At 29.5% G+C, this 16552-nt stretch overlaps 1 protein-coding gene and 1 non-coding gene across 2 annotated transcripts; one reads left to right on the top strand and one right to left on the bottom strand.

Annotated features, from left to right (window-relative positions):
- Positions 1–9507: 9507 nt before the first annotated feature.
- LOC113386167 (organic solute transporter alpha-like protein) lies at positions 9508–15944 on the top strand. Its single transcript, XM_026623966.1, has 9 exons — positions 9508–9517; positions 9889–10043; positions 10837–11010; positions 11178–11353; positions 11532–11628; positions 11692–11780; positions 12567–12730; positions 15175–15260; positions 15738–15944. Exons 1-9 carry the CDS (start codon positions 9508–9510, stop codon positions 15942–15944), a joined length of 1158 nt encoding a protein of 385 aa, XP_026479751.1.
- On the bottom strand, positions 13091–13209 carry LOC113387150. The gene has a single exon (XR_003368104.1). It is a non-coding gene; the product is annotated as a 5S ribosomal RNA (ribosomal RNA).
- Positions 15945–16552: the final 608 nt, after the last annotated feature.

The raw sequence follows: 16552 nt of genomic DNA, 5'->3' as shown, positions 1-16552 counted from the left end.
ACCGGTAGCCGACCAACTCGACAATGTCCGGGAACCAGTCATTATAGTCTTTTAATAATTAATATTACTATTTTGATATCAGTCCAACTCTGAATCGAACACAATGACCGAGATAAAACCTTACATATAAACAAATTACTTTGTGTAATTGTGTGTTTAGAACTAAAGGAGAGATGTCAATGCATTATGTGTTTTATATCAATATCTATCTGACAGTTGAATCTAACGGACATGCTTGCTTCCGCGTGTAAAATTGTTTGATTTAAAATTCAGTGAAAGTTTTGAAGTGTCTTTAAGTTAAGATACAATTTTGAAAATGACTGGAAATTTAAATATGGAGTCCCAAACTGGACAGAAAAGCTGTGCTTAATGAGAGCGAAATTTGTACGACTGATACCATGCCTGATATTAAAACCTATTACGAAGGTAAAATAGCAATAAGATTCGATTAACTTCCCGTAGGGCAAGTTATAGTAATCGCAAAGAAATCGAAAATGAAAATTTTCATATATCTTTATGTTTCAAAGGTTTTTGAACAATTTGGCATACCTTAGAAAAAATGGATGTTTGTGTGTGTGTGTGTGTGCGGATACAAATGTTCGTCGACGATTTCGGGAACACCGATCAACCGATTTGAATAATTCAAAAAATATTCGATTCGTACTGATAACGAGACGTGCTCATTAGTTTTTGGCGAAGGCAGGCTTAGCCGTTTCGAAGATGCGGAGTAAAAAGTGCCAAAAACGGTAACACAGAGAACGCGTACGATTTTAAAAATTCAAATAACATTTTACTTGTACTGACAAGATGTAGAACTGTTCAAATTTTTGGGAAGGCAGGTCCAGCGTTTATGGACTCTCAATAAAAATAAGTTAAAAAAATGTCATTTGGCGGTCAAAAATGTTTATTGGACATATGTACATCAAATTATCAGATATTTTATAGAGATTTTATTAATGTGTACCATTTTGTATCAATTTTTTTGGGTTCCGTACCAAGATTTTTAATTACGGTACGGGAAGTTCCAGCAATTTGCCTTAAGGCACGATGCCATACACAACTAGATATTAATATTAATCATATTTGTACAAATATATTGTTAAACTAGTGGGGGTATGGCATCGTGCCTTAAGGCAAATTGCTGGAACTTCCCGTAACGTAACGAAAAGTTTGAGAAATACTGAATGTTTTCAAATAGATTATTATAATATTGTAACATTGTCTAATATTTATAAGAATTATAAACTGAATTGCAAAGTTGAAATTATTTGTTTAAAGTATATAAGAACTATAGTCAGAATTAAAATAAAATTCTGAATTATTTTCGATATACAAAAAAAACTAAAAAAAAACAAAAAAAAAAAAATGATACATTTTTTCCAAAATCAATATTTTTGTAAAACAAGCTGAAAGTTCTTTGAATCATTTAAATTGGACGCTTAGTTCTCTCAAAAACTGCCATTTTTTTGCACATTTAGCTTTGTATCTTTGAAATGGCTAGGCCTGCCATTACCAAAAACTAATTGGCTCTTCTCCCTATCAATAAGAATCGAATGTTTTTTGAACCATTCAAATCGGTTGATCCGTGCCCCGAAAACGAGACTGGAAATTGTATCCATACATACATACACACACACCACATATCCATTTTTTCTGAGGTATGCCAAAATGTTCAGAAACCTTCAAAACGTCGAGAAATGTAAAAATTTTCAATTTTGATTTTCGGTTCATTACAATAACTTACCCCTACGGGAAGTTAATATATTTTGGTCAGAAATTCGGTTGAATTATATGAATTTGCTTATTCATGCTGATTATTTCAGTTTACTTTAATAACAAGTATGTTTTGTTCATTGAGGCTAATAATCTTTTATCGGTGGAATAGTTCATAATATATTTTGAAGATTCACAATTGCCCAGCAATGAACAGAATAATTACTTGTTGTAAGTGGCATTTTGCCTGAAGCAAGTAGCAAGAACTTCGCGAAATGTGTAAAGCCGAATAGGCTAATCAATTTTTACACTGTTTATTTTGAAGATAAAGTTTTTGCTTTTACTATAAAGCAATCAGTGCGAATTTAAATCGATATGGTTCCAAACAAACTTAAAATATCAATAATTGAATGTTCTAAAAGCTCTTGTGCACCAGCACGAGAGCTTGTATTTTTTAAAAGCTCGCCCCATTATTCCAAACTTTATTGAATTTTATAATGTAACTACTTTTGGATCCATGGGTCCATGACAACTTTCAGGGGGTCTACGTCAACGAAAAAAAATCAGGATCCACGAAATGAAATGAGTTTGAAAACCTATGATTTAGACTATTAACTCTTTAATCGTCTTTAAATTTCATTAAAAACGCAAAAGAAAATTTTTAACGTGGACAGAAGGTCAAAAATTGTCTTTAAAATTATACACACTAGTAGTTTAAATACATATCCACTTGATTTTATTTTTTATTATTCAAATCTTTAAAAGAAACACCTATCTATGAATTGTATATCTGCTACAAGAGATACAGTTGTAGCAGAAAAATTATTCACAAAATTTAAAATAATCAGTTAATTAATTTTTATCTATAACGATAGCATCAAATGAAAAATTGAATAGTCAGATATCTTTCCGTTATCATATATCTTACTTTGATTTATTTGAGCAAATATTTTAAATGAAGCCATAATATTAGTAGATACTTCAATAAATCTGGTTTGAACAGGTTCATATTTTAGTACAAATTATGTTCATTTTATGTTTTACATACCGTCTTCTACAGTGGAAGATATTGCATATTATAAGAATATTATTGAAATTTATTCATAACACGAAAAAATATGTCTCAAGGTTAATTTGCAGCCAAAAAATTAGCCTATTTGTATATATGCATTTTTTAAAAAGTATTAACCGTGAATGGAAATAAATCAACTTTAAGAGTATTTATTATAAATTTATATTGTTGTATTTAAATACTACACTAATCATTCTATTGTTTCCATACATTTTTGATAAATCGGATTTTAATCTTGTTTGTTTCAATTTTGGGAATTTTGGAGTTCAGTTTCGTGTGTTAAATTACAAATGGATTTGACACGTGTAAGACTTTCATTTGTATATTTTTTATTGAGAAATGATGTTTTATTTGATTTGATAGAGTTTTAGGTTTCTAAGCATAAGTGGGAAACCCGGTAGGGCAGTAGAAAAGAGATATTCTCCTCCCCTGCCCTGGGGATTTTGCACAAATTCGTCATTTGAACTCATTATGTTATCATTAATAAAAATTTACCTAAATATTCAATTCCTACTTCTGTATAATCATAATTTGCGTGACATCAATTAAATTACTCCACTCCTTTTTCAAGGTAGTAATTCAATATAAATAATGAAAACGATAATATAATTCGAATTAAAGCAATCACTTAAACCGAAATAGAACGCACATTCCATTATTATGGGCAAAGAAAATAAATACATTTTTGCGTAAATGATTATATTCTTATTGCCTTGCGTGAGTTCAGTAATTAAAATTACAACACGGAAATTGTATCATTAATGTTATAACTAGGGTAAATTTTTTTCCTATTGAGATCTCTTATCAAAATTAGTTTTATAGGAATCTTGAACTTAAGTGTGTATACATACATATGGGTATAAAGTATTCTATATATGTTCAAGATTCTGACTATGAAATAGAAAATTTAGACTGACATACATTTGATATTTTTACATTGCAGCTGTTTAGGGGGCGCTCATTAATCACGTGATCGATTTTTAAAAGGATTTTTGGATCCATCCTTCTTCTTGGTGATACGTGATATTCAAAATTACTCCCTTTCCACCAACCCAACATCATGTGTATTTTTAGTTACGAGAAAAAATTGTAAGATTTTTTTTGAAAGTTTGTATTTAAAAAAAATCAGGTAAAAAATAAATACACGTGATATCTTACTATAGCCCTCCCTCCCTCACGTAATATTTCGAGATGAACCTCACTTAATTAATGGACGTCTCTTTACTGAAAAAGTTTGCTGAAAATTAAAACAGACAATTATTCATAGAGATGGTGCAATGTTATACATGCAATTACTGATTACTGATTCATTACATAAGTTATGTTCTGGCACATAAACATGTACAGGCATCAAGTAAATTTTTTAATATTTTATGATCAAAATGTATCAACGTGTGATCATAAATTAGTACATTATATAGAAATTCTGTTAATATGTTACGCTTCAAGTAAGATGTTAAGTAATATATTATGAGTAAGAGATTGAATAGTGTAGTTTACAAGTTTATGCATGTGAATTTAAGAAATTGAAAGTAGTTTATATCAATTAACTATATTAAGCATATTACATATTAGGTATATACACGTAGAGTAGATCGGGGCTTAAAGGTCCGCAAATAAAAATGTCCATCACCATTAAAAACAAGTAAACGGTAGTATATTTTAACAGTACCATTTTAAAGTAGAGGGCAAATTATGTGGAACCTGCCACAGTCCTAATTCGGGTGACATTGCTATCAGCAAACAAACGACCGCATTGTCAACTTATTTTAATTTTTTTATCATTATTAGGTTTTTTATTTTGAGTACTTACTTTTGAGTTCTTTAACTTATTATATGTAATAGTAGTTATATAAGTAAGATCTCATTATTGATATCGATAAAATGTTATTTTCACCGGGTGAAATGGGGCGTCCATTAATCACGAGATCAATTTTTTAGTGATTTTTGGATCTCACCTCACCCTTGGTGATAGGCCATAATACTTAAAATTACCCCCTCTTTCTCACGAAACATTACGTGTATTTTTAGTTACGAAAAAATCGTATTTTTTAATTTTTTTGAAAATTAGGTAAAAAATTAATACACGTGATATCTTACTAGACCCCTCCTTCCACTGTGTATTTCCACTATGTAATTATTCGTGATTTTTGTCAACTCTCCCTCCTCCTGGAAGCCCCACGTGTTTAAGGGACGCTCCCAATGTGAAAGACAAAGAAATATTTCTTAGAGATATTTTTACTATTAATATTATATTTGTTGATGATAACGTGGATTTTCAATTTAAATATATATGTTTTGATATACATATATGGATGATCCATATATGCATTTTTAATTTAAATAGTATGTTATAAATTTTCTTTATGAAAATGCAGACATGATCTCATATTTAAAAGTGAAAATGGGGGTTTGCTTTTGGCTTAGGCATCCCATTATGAAAGTTATATGGTGAAAAATATTAAGCGGATTAAGTCATTAGTAGTAATATTACAACAAATCAAAGGATTTTAGATATAATTTCTTCATCTCCATATTTGAGAATATGCATATTGCAGTTATACAAATGTGCTCTCTGAATAGAAAACTACGATAAAGTTATTACTTTTAAAAATTGACGCTTAGATTCATCTCAAATAAACAAACTCCATTACTTAAGTAAGTTCTTTTTATCCTTTTAAAATTGATTTCATCCTTTCAACATTAACTTCATGCGTTAATTTTTTACGTAAGCATGTCTCAAAGAGCAAATATGTATAAGATTACATTATAAAGATTAATGATGTAATTTGTTAAGGAGTATATAAATAATTTTCTATCGCAATATTTGCTAGACAATAAAAATATAAAAAATTATTACATTAAACGTAGTAGTGGATATGTTATCAGACAATTTATTTACTTTTTACTGTTAATATATGCACCAGCAAATATTTACTAATTAACTTACAAAAATCTTAATGTATACAATGTTTCTCATATACTCTTATCTGAATGATTTTGCTCAAAATAATACAAATTGATATATACACTATTTATATATGAATAAGAATTAAATTACTTAGGCAGGTTTATAATATTTCAATATTTAAATTAGTACCTTTTAATATCCTACGTTTCTGAAATAAATTCTATTCATCTGCAGTATATGAGAAAATACATATACATATTCAGACAATATTTTGATTATGATATTTTAATATTTTAACTATGTAATTACTCAGGAATACTAATTATTTTCCGATTTTTTATAATATTGTACTAAACTGAAGAGGATAATAATTAAATAAAAGGTAGGGTAAGGTAAGGTTCAATCCAATAATTCCGATAAAATATTAAATTTTATGAGTAAAAAATTTATTTAATATGATTTATAATTATTTCATACTAATACGTTTATTATTAATTCTTGATTTTATATCAAAATTCTCGATAAAATCTTAACAGAAACAAGTTCTTATAGATGAATACTTTTCAAGTCAATGCATACTTCGATTGGGTACTCCGATGCGGTAAGGAATGCTAAATTATTTTTTAACTAACTATAATAATAAATAATAAATGGTAGTCTGCCCGAAGGCAGGTCCATGGTGTGACAGCCACCACAAATAAATGATTTCCTTACCTAACTTTTGCTTCCATACTTCTTGATCATGTGCTTCGGCTTTCAGATCCCTGTATACAATCGTCTGCATTCTTCTTCTTCCCATTCCTTTAATTCCTTCTATTTTTCCATCGACGTCGTCGTTTTTTATAGTGAGGATACTGAGGATTGTGCTCAGTAGAGCCCTTTCTTCGCCCACTCTTCTCAGGACCAGGACTTCTTCATTTTTAATAACTTACTATATGTTAATGTGTTAATTATATTAATGTCTTGTTCAAATCAAAATATGAGTTTTGTGAATGTTAATATCAGAATAAGAAAGTTTGTTGCAGTGGTATTATTTTTATTTTATACTACTATATTTTTTATGTATGCTATACATATACAATGTATATGAAATAATCGAGATTGCAGATCTAGTGTTATCTTTTTCAAGACTAAAAAATAAATTTCAATTGTGCTAGAATCTAACAAGTAAGACCACTTTATCTGATGAGTATAATTTAGTTAATTAAAAATTAAATATCAATATTGGATTTTTAAATTGATTGTAAAAATATGTATGCTTAACTACATCAGCATTTGCTATAAGCAACTATCACTATGTTTATATTTATTTTTTAAGAGATTAAGAAAATACACACACATACACATAGTATAATAAATACATACATAAATACATACATACATGCATACATACATATGTAAATAAATTTTAAAATTAATGGTTAACTATTATTTCTTTGTTCTACTAAATTATTTTTTTACTATCAATAAAATTGAATAGTAATCCATTTCAATCACTCTACATTTTCTGTTAAGTTTTCTAATTCAAATAACTAAATATTTGAACAAAGAATATTTTTATAAAAATTCTAAACCGGTTAAAACCGATTTTCTGGACTACTGAAACCGGTTTAGATCAATAAAAACCCGGTTTTTCTAAAATGTTTTGTATAGAACTGAATTTTCACCTAATGATGTAGGATCGTTGGAAATGTATTTTAAAATCAAAGAATGGCACTATCATTATAGCTTTAACCAAGAATCGATTTCAAGACATGCACATATACTTTTCTAGACAAAAATAAAGAACATATTATTGTTTACCTTATAATAATCATTCAAATAATGCGTGTGTGGTTTTGTTATTCAAATATATTTCGAGTCTCTTTTACCTCGAATTGAATAATTTCGTAAAGAACAAATAAATACAATCGTACTGGCACACCCATTAAAGTTTGTTTAATAAATCTTCACTTAAATTTTATTACTTCGGTATATGTATTTTTCGATCCGCGAAAGCCATGTCGTCATCCAATTCGGTTCAGGAGAAAGTTACACCATGTTACGTTATGTTATGCAGGTGGAACTCATAATAATGTTACTTGCACGCATTATAAACTCATTGGTATTTCAGACAATCAATGAAATCGATAATAAATCTTTTGTTAGTTCAGTAATTGATTATTAATTGGTCATAAACTACAACATAATATTGTACGATGCGGCAGCGAAAATGAAAGGTAATGAATGGCGTTTTAGATTTAAAACCTAACCTAGACAATGCACAAACATAAAAAATTGAATGCTATCACAACTGCATTTTTTTGATTTGTCATTGCAACACATACTTATAAGTAAAACCCCTGACTGCACAGCAAATACGTGGCGTTTTGACAGTTTTTACTACCAATTTATATGAAGTAAGGACCGAAACAGAACGTTGTTATGGCAACGGACCGTAACATAGCGTTGTCATAACAATGTTATGTTGCTATCTCTTTTATCAGAGAGTTAGCCCTAATAGTCTAAGAGCCAGTGAACTATTTTTCTAACCTGTTTTCTGAGAGATAGAATTTATTTTAATGACATTTTGTTATCGACCAATTAAAAAAGTACCATTCTGGCAGTCATTCCGCGATTGCGTCATCATCCCTTCAATTTGTAAAAATGTCATAAAATTTTTTTTCATAGCTTTGCTCCCAAAAGGCTCAAATTTTGAGGGTGTATTCTTTTAACTATTCAGAAAGCATATGTAAAAAGCCAGCCCATTTTGTCGGTTGCAAGGGTTTGCTAGTCGAGTACACAATAATCACGACGCGCAAGGGCGTAGGCGCATTGCCATACATAATCAACTAACACCCTTGTATTTGAATAACTTATACACCATTTTGAAGGTTGTTTTGAAAACATCCGATATACCAAACTTCAACTTTGTATCTCAACTTATGGCCGATATATAATTGAAAATATGCCAAAGTGGCCCCTTTTTCAAACTCAATTTTTGGCGTATCCATAAAATATATCGAAAAAAAGTTTCGTGATTCTACTCATATTGGCTTAGACCACATAATGTATATTAATATATGCTAAATAATCTTTTATTATTAGCTAAAAAGGATAAAATAATTCTTCAATTAATGTGTTCGGATAGTGCGTTTTGTTTAATTACTTTATTATTAGCGTTATTTGAAAGCCTATTGTTTTTCCTTTTAGTACTGCAAATATTGTTAGTAAAAATTGAACAAACCAGTGCCAGTATACGAGATGAATTCCTAAGGCAATTTTCAAAAAATTATTCTGGATTTTCTGTATTATTTCTATATTAGTTTTTTGAGCACTGCTCCACAATTGTATTCCATAGCATCAAATTGGTTTGAATAAAGTTTTATATAAAAGTAGCTTGTTGAATGAGCAATTTGGATTTAGACCCTGATTTTTTTAAATTTTGATTGATTAATTTTTATTAATTAATGACAACAGCAAAGGCAATCAAAAATACATTTTCTATATACACGTAGTATTGTTAACTTCCGGAGGCAAAAGTTTTTTTTGCCAGAAAATCCGACTGGCTAATTTTATGTGTTCTCGACGTTTCAGGTCATTATAATTCATTAAACTACAAATATGTAAAATATGCTTCTGAAATATCTCAGAATAATCATAAGATGTAATAATTATTAATAGATAGTTAAGGTGATTCTTAAAATAATCAATATTACTTCAAGTTCACGCTGTTCTTGATAAAGGTATTTGTTGACTTAAGACAAATTTAAAAATATTGTTTGGCTCGCTGAGTTGGCTAACAGCCTTAGATATTATTTGGCAAGTGAAAATGGCTTCAAGTAATTAATTTGATTTTATTAGTATTAATGAATACATAACAGCAAAAACCACATTATTATTACTATCATGCCATGTGTTGCATTTGATAGATAAAATTTTATAGTTTAATTTTTTATAGTTATTTTTTGTTTACGTATATCGAAAATTTCGTGTGAACATAAAAAATAATGTTATAAATTTATTGACTCGTAAAAATAAAATTTAAACAAATGGCATAAAAAGAACTTACTTAAAAGGTACTATACTTAGAAAGTACACTTATTTAGAACTATTACAACTATTTTTAATAAGTCAAATTTATTGCCTTTTAATAAAATATTTCACCATATATTTATATATTTAATTATATTATATTTTATTGTATTCTTAGGTTTGGGTATGACATGGGCAGCCCTGCTGATTTCGGCATCTGTTCTCATCTTCATAAGTGTCCTGATTTTGTTCTTGAGCACCATGCGATCAGTTGCGAAGAACGAGAGGAGATTCTTATTCAAAGACACCAGTATTGTAGTCGGCGTATATACGGTATGTTATTAATTGATTATTTGCTAATTATTCAACAACAACTCTATTTCTAGATTCTCTTTAACATACGCAGGAAATTTTTTTTAAATGTAAATAACGAAGGTTTTTATCCACTCGGGAGCATATCACGTATGAAAAACATGGTATAATCCAATCCAAGACATTGTTTGGCCTTGCGACTTATATAGTCATTGCATATTCCAATTAATCATATATTGATTATGTTTTAATTTTTCCAGAGTCTTTTAGAATTCTGGATTTGTGTATAATTGTAAACTACTACTTAGGAGAGATAGATATGAGGAACGGGAGAGTGACTTTGTTCTCTTTTCGTGCGACTAAAATAAGATATTTACTTTATATTATTTTTATTTACTATGGTCAATTCTTATTTAAACTATTACTAATTTTACCATAAATTTTATATAGATCTTTAATTTATTCACGCAATGACTTAGAATGTAACTATACGGTGGAGACGCCAAGTACGCCCCAAATTAAAATAACGTAACGAATAATATTGATTTAAAGCTCGGATTATATTATGTTAATCCTCATTTAAGCTCATAATTTGTCCCTTATTAATCGATCGATCAAGATCTTTCTACCCAATTAACAGTTCACGTTGAGTTTTTATTTTACGCTTGTCTTACAATGAACTTTCTTTAAAATCAAATGTTCTATACCATGCAATTGCATTAAAAATCGTATTCCACGACATTCTGGCACTCAATACATATTGTGTTGTTAGTATTATGTTAATTTTATTTATTAATGTTTATGCTTTTTGTAGGTCGTTTGCATGTGCAGCGTGTTCACCTTGTCAATACCAAGAGCCCAACCATTATGCGAAGCTGTATCACAAGTTGTTTTTATGATAGCAGCTTATAGTTTTTATTCTCTGCTAGTCAAAAATTGTTCCAACTGCGATGGTGAATTAAGGGATGTGACAGAAAATACCGAAAAGGTACACACTTAAAATAGTATTCGATTTATGCTGATTATTCAATGTTCATTTAAAAGATTATTCATACATACCAACGTGGTCACATGCTTTTTTGGAATTCTATTATCCTGCGTAAGATAAGATAACGAGTATTTTTCTTTTTATACTTTTTTATATTTTTTATCCAGGCGTCGTCTCTTGCATATGCCGAAGGAAGTAGTTTTTGCTGCGATGGGCCTCAAAGCCAGATGTTAAAATCAATTAAGAGCAAACGGCGGGATGATGCGTGGCTCGTGCTGCAAGCTCCTCCTTGCTGCTGTTGGCCTTTCTGTGGACGACTTTTACCAGAAAGACCATTGAAAGTGTTAGTAGAATTACAATTTTCATAGTATATACAAGATTCAAACAAGTTGAAACTATGCATGTTATCGCAGTAATTATGTGGTTACGTTAAATTTTTTATGTAATTGAAATTATATAAGTTATTACTTTCTATTTTGTATAAATCGATAGCGATATATATTATTTTTTTATTTATATAGATGCCACATTACTAATTTGGGATATTTGGTATTACAAATGCCGTTTACTACATCTGTAGTATACTTTGTTCTTCTAGTCATGGCATCTGAACATCAGGTAAATCAATATTATGATAGTTATAAATTTGCATATCTTATATTGATTTAATATATTTTTTAGAGAATCTACAACACATATTACCAATTTCTTCAACCAATATGCTTGGCTTCTATATTACTTGGCATTTACGGAATAAATGTTACTTTAAAGTAAGTAGATAAAGATTAGATAAATTAATATTTGGAACATTTTTCATACTTATATTGAAGATATTAGTTGGACATATTTTTTTTAACATTTTTAATTACAGTAATTATTTTGACTCTATTATATATGGATTTTTGAATGGATGGCAACCTACTTTATTATGAGGATTTTTGAATGAATGGCAACCCAGTAGTTGTCCAAACCAATCATGACTAATTAACTATACTCGAAGTATTTCCTGACATTTTTATTATATATTTGCAACTATACCCACAAGAGACGATTTTTACTTGAGGCTATATTTGAGATCTTTAACCTCAAGTAGAAATTTGACATCAAAGTTGTCTGATATTGGGCTTTGGTGGCAGCGGGATTCGAACCATCGAACCCGGGACAAGTTGGTGCTAACCCACGTTCAAACCGATATTGCTACATATGGGCCAGTTGGACATATTTAACGTTTTTTTCTGTTTCAATATAGGACTTTGAATTAATGCAACAAGTTAAAAACAATTAAATAATGCACACTTAAAAAATATATAAACTAAATTATGTAAACTAAACAATAGTCTCAGAACCACTTTCGTCAAAAGATTGGCAATGTTGCCATTTATATCGTGCTAGCGAAGTCACCGGATTTAAGTCGATAGTTGTTTAGGCATCTTTTGTTCTCTACTTGAAAATAGTTATAAGTACCATACTTCACTTGATTTTGAGATAATGAGATCTAACTCCCTCTACCCTATGTTGTTTCTAATTACAAGTGGATTTTACATTTGTGTTTTCAGATTGGCATCTGCAGTGTTACCAGAGAGGCCTCTGCAGAATCGGTTCCGGTGTTTGCAGTTAGTGTTGATCAGTACGAAGTTGCAGGCGTTGCTCATCCGGTTGCTTGCCAGCAACGGGGTCGTGCCATGCATGCCGCCATTGGCGCCGGCGCTTGTCTCAAATTGTAAGTTTATTTACCTATTTACATATTTGGACGATTTTATTGAGGTTATTTATATACATTTAATGACATGTGTTCAACACATTCAATTATATATTACAATAATTACTACTCGCAATTCAATTAGATATTACAATAATTACTACTCCCCATATATTAAAATCCAGGAGATATTAGAATATAGCCTTATGATTTTTTCTTTATTTACTATTGACATAACAATATCAAATATTAACTGCTATTTATTTCTACATGTATAAGTTTGATTTTTATCTCAAAATCAGAATTGATAATTCTAAAAATATATATTATATATAAATAATCATAATATAATATTATGATTATTTTTAAAAAAATGAAAAAAGTCAACGATACGTGGTGTTCCCAAGCGGTCTCCCATCTAAGTACTACCCACGCCCGATGTTGCTTAACTTCGGTGATCGGACGAGAACCGGTGTATTCAACATGGTATGATCGTTGACGACTAAATAATGTTGTGTCCAGTTCATAAACGTATAATGAAGGGATTACAAATTATAACTAGCTGTAAGTGGAATTCTGTCTTAAGGCAATTAGGGCATCGTGCCTTGAGGCAAATTGCTGGAACTTCCCGCACCAAAAATTATTATTTTTTTAAAAACGATTAACAATTTTGAAAAAAATTTACTTCGGAAAAATAAGATTTTTGACAAACAATTAGACAAAAAATTACTTTTTTTCGAAAAAAAAAATTTTTAATTTTTTTTTTTAATTTTTTTTTTTTTTGAAAAAAAATGTTTTCTCTATTTTGACATATTTTGAAAGATATAAACTTTTTTTCAAAGCAATCGTACTGCTTTAATTGCATAAAGACGAAATATCAAACAGCGTAAGCGCCCCGTCGACGTCTAACGCGTAAACATTGGTACGGAACCCATAGGAATGTAAACCAAAATTATACTTATTGTTAAAATCTCTATAAAATATCTGATAATTTGATGTGCATATGTCTAATGATCATTTTTGACCGCCAAATGGCATTTTTTTTACTTTTTTCATTAGATCTCCGAAACCGCTAGACCTGCCTTTATGTAAATTTGATCGGTTCTTCACCTTGTCAATACAAGTAAAATGTTTTTGAATTATTAAAATCGGACGCTCCGTTCTCTTAAAACTGAGTTACCGTTTTCGGCACTTTTTGCCCCGTATCTTCGGAACGGCTAGACCTGACTTCGCCAAAAACTAATCAGCACGTCTCCTTATCAATACGAATCGAATGTTTTTTGAATTATTCAAATCGGTTGATCGGTGTTCCCGAAATCGTCGACGAAAATTTGTATCCGCACATACATACACACACGCACACACACACACACACACACACACACACATACATCCATTTTTTCTAAGGTATGCCAAAATATTCAGAAACCTTTGAAACGTCGAGAAAAGTAAAAATTTTCATTTTCGATTTTTTGCGATTACTATAACTTGCCCTACGGGAAGTTAAAAAAGTAAAATATAATAAGATATTCATATTTTCATCTTCCATAAAAGCATCTTTTATAATGTTTCCAGAATAAACGATATATTAATATTGGGTTATTCTGGAAATTGCCATGCATATTAATGCATGACGTGAAATATGTAAAAATATATAAATAAGCCAAACACGCCTGAAAGTTATATTACAATATTATTGTTTAAACGAAAGTTTAACTGGCAAGAAATTAGTTGATAATTTCGTATAAGTGCGTAAGTATAAACAGGGTTCTCAACGCCCGCATGCAATTTTTTTTTGGCCACGCCCCCCAATAATTTTAACAGTTTTAACAGTTTATCATTAAAATTATAAAAATATTTACGTAAATTTTTTAATTATTTTTAATCATATCAGATTTAGTACATAAAAAATTAGATATAATGTAAAAGCGTATGAAATATATCGATATTAAATTTATTTAGAAAATCGAGGCAATTTGCGGATTGATTGTTGTAAAATATTTTTAAATTTTTAAATATTTCTAACATATGTCTGATATTAGTATTTGGGTTTTGAAACATTTTACTTATTTACTATGCTATATATAAAAAATATATAATAAATTTTATTTCCGAACCTCGTTTTGGCGCCCCCTAAGGCATGCGCCCGCACTTTTCGCATGCATTGCATTCAAGGTAGGACCGGCCCTGAGTATGAATATTTCAACTATCTCGTGCAGACAAAATCAGTTATAATATATTTTATAATTATTATAATTTCATAATATTGGCCAAACTCCAATAAATAATATAAACTATATGTCGGTATGAGTGAACCTATTGTTTGATATTAGCAGATTTCTTAATATACATTATTGCAAAAATTAATTATTAAACGTCAGAATTATTTATTAACTATGTTAAGTATTAATTTCTCGCATAAAATTTTTCAATTCTTATTAATATTATTTATTTTTATTTTTCAGTAATTCAGAATTCGCTGGTTCTCTGTGAAATGCTGCTTTTAGCTGTTTGGGCGCGTTTTATTTACAGAAATCCAGTATCCAAGCAGGTAATTTATTTATAAATAATTGTTAATAATTTTATTTTTTTTGTTTTTTTATTCAACTAGTTAGTTTTATTTAACGGTGGCAGATGATATAATTTATAATTATCACACAAAATATAGCCGGGGTATATTTATACCATAGGTTCCCAAACTTGTTTGTGTCGTGGACCCCTTAGACTTCGCCATAGACCCCCTATTTAGCCGATATCGATTTTTTTTATAAATGTGTATTTGTACTAACGTTTTGTATTAAACATTTGAAGTTTATTATATATTTATTAATTGACTTCAGAATGATAATAAAATAGATAAAAACGAGGTTTGTTGTGATCCACTATCGTGGATCTCCATGATTCTTTTTCGTTGGCGTGGGCCCCCTAGAAGTGGTCATGGACCACTTTGGGAATCAGTGTTCTATACTAACATAAAAAAATGTTTTTGATGCAATATTTAAGTAGTTAGACAAAATATTATTTCCAGGATGAAAATACCCCTATAAATATTGCAGTAAGTGCAAGAAGCGACAACAACAACGCTGTTTTAGGAAATCCTCAAATTGCAAGGCCTTGGACTGGATCGAAGGATAATGCTTTTGTGATCGAAAATCAGTACGGAGATATGACTAGTCCAGTAAAACAAGCGGCCAGATCTACCAGAGACAACACCAGGAGTGATGTGCACATGTAGTACAAGATCTTAATATGAATATTAACTATATTACTTGTTACTTGCAATGGATTATGCGAACTTTCGAAGTAGTCGATCTGCGCGTTTCTGTATATATATTTTTTAAATGCATTAGCATTAGTAAAAGTTTAATTCATTTGTAAACTGATCTGAAGGAGGAATTTAAACTCATATATACAGCTGAAATCCATTCGCTTTATAAATGTAACATATATTTTGTGGCCTTATGAAATTTGTGGCATATAATAGCATATAGTGACAATAATTGCATTTTTTGCAAGACCGCTTTGAATACTACAGGCAATAAAGATTCAAATAAATAATTAAACATTATCATATTATTTAAAGAATAAATTTATTTTAATAAAATATATATATTTTAACTACTGTTAAAATAGCGGAATTGCAAATATTATACAATTATTGCTCCTGGTTAGATCTAGATTTATTATATTAAATTATAAATGCAGTTTATACATTAATTTAATTGCATTCATAAAGCTAGTATTAAATAGTAAAAAAAATCTACAAATAGCAGATAAATATATTCTAGGAGGAAATGATCAGTAAAATACATTTGCACAAGTATTAATTTGTGCAAATTTGAT

The sequence above is a fragment of the Ctenocephalides felis genome, unplaced genomic scaffold, assembly GCF_003426905.1.
Source record: "Ctenocephalides felis isolate EL2017-DRISC unplaced genomic scaffold, ASM342690v1 CF-g0.4_SCAFFOLD_03571, whole genome shotgun sequence".
Taxonomy (NCBI): domain Eukaryota; kingdom Metazoa; phylum Arthropoda; class Insecta; order Siphonaptera; family Pulicidae; genus Ctenocephalides; species Ctenocephalides felis.
Note: the sequence above shows the minus strand (reverse complement) of the source record. Positions and strands in the feature narration are given on the sequence as shown.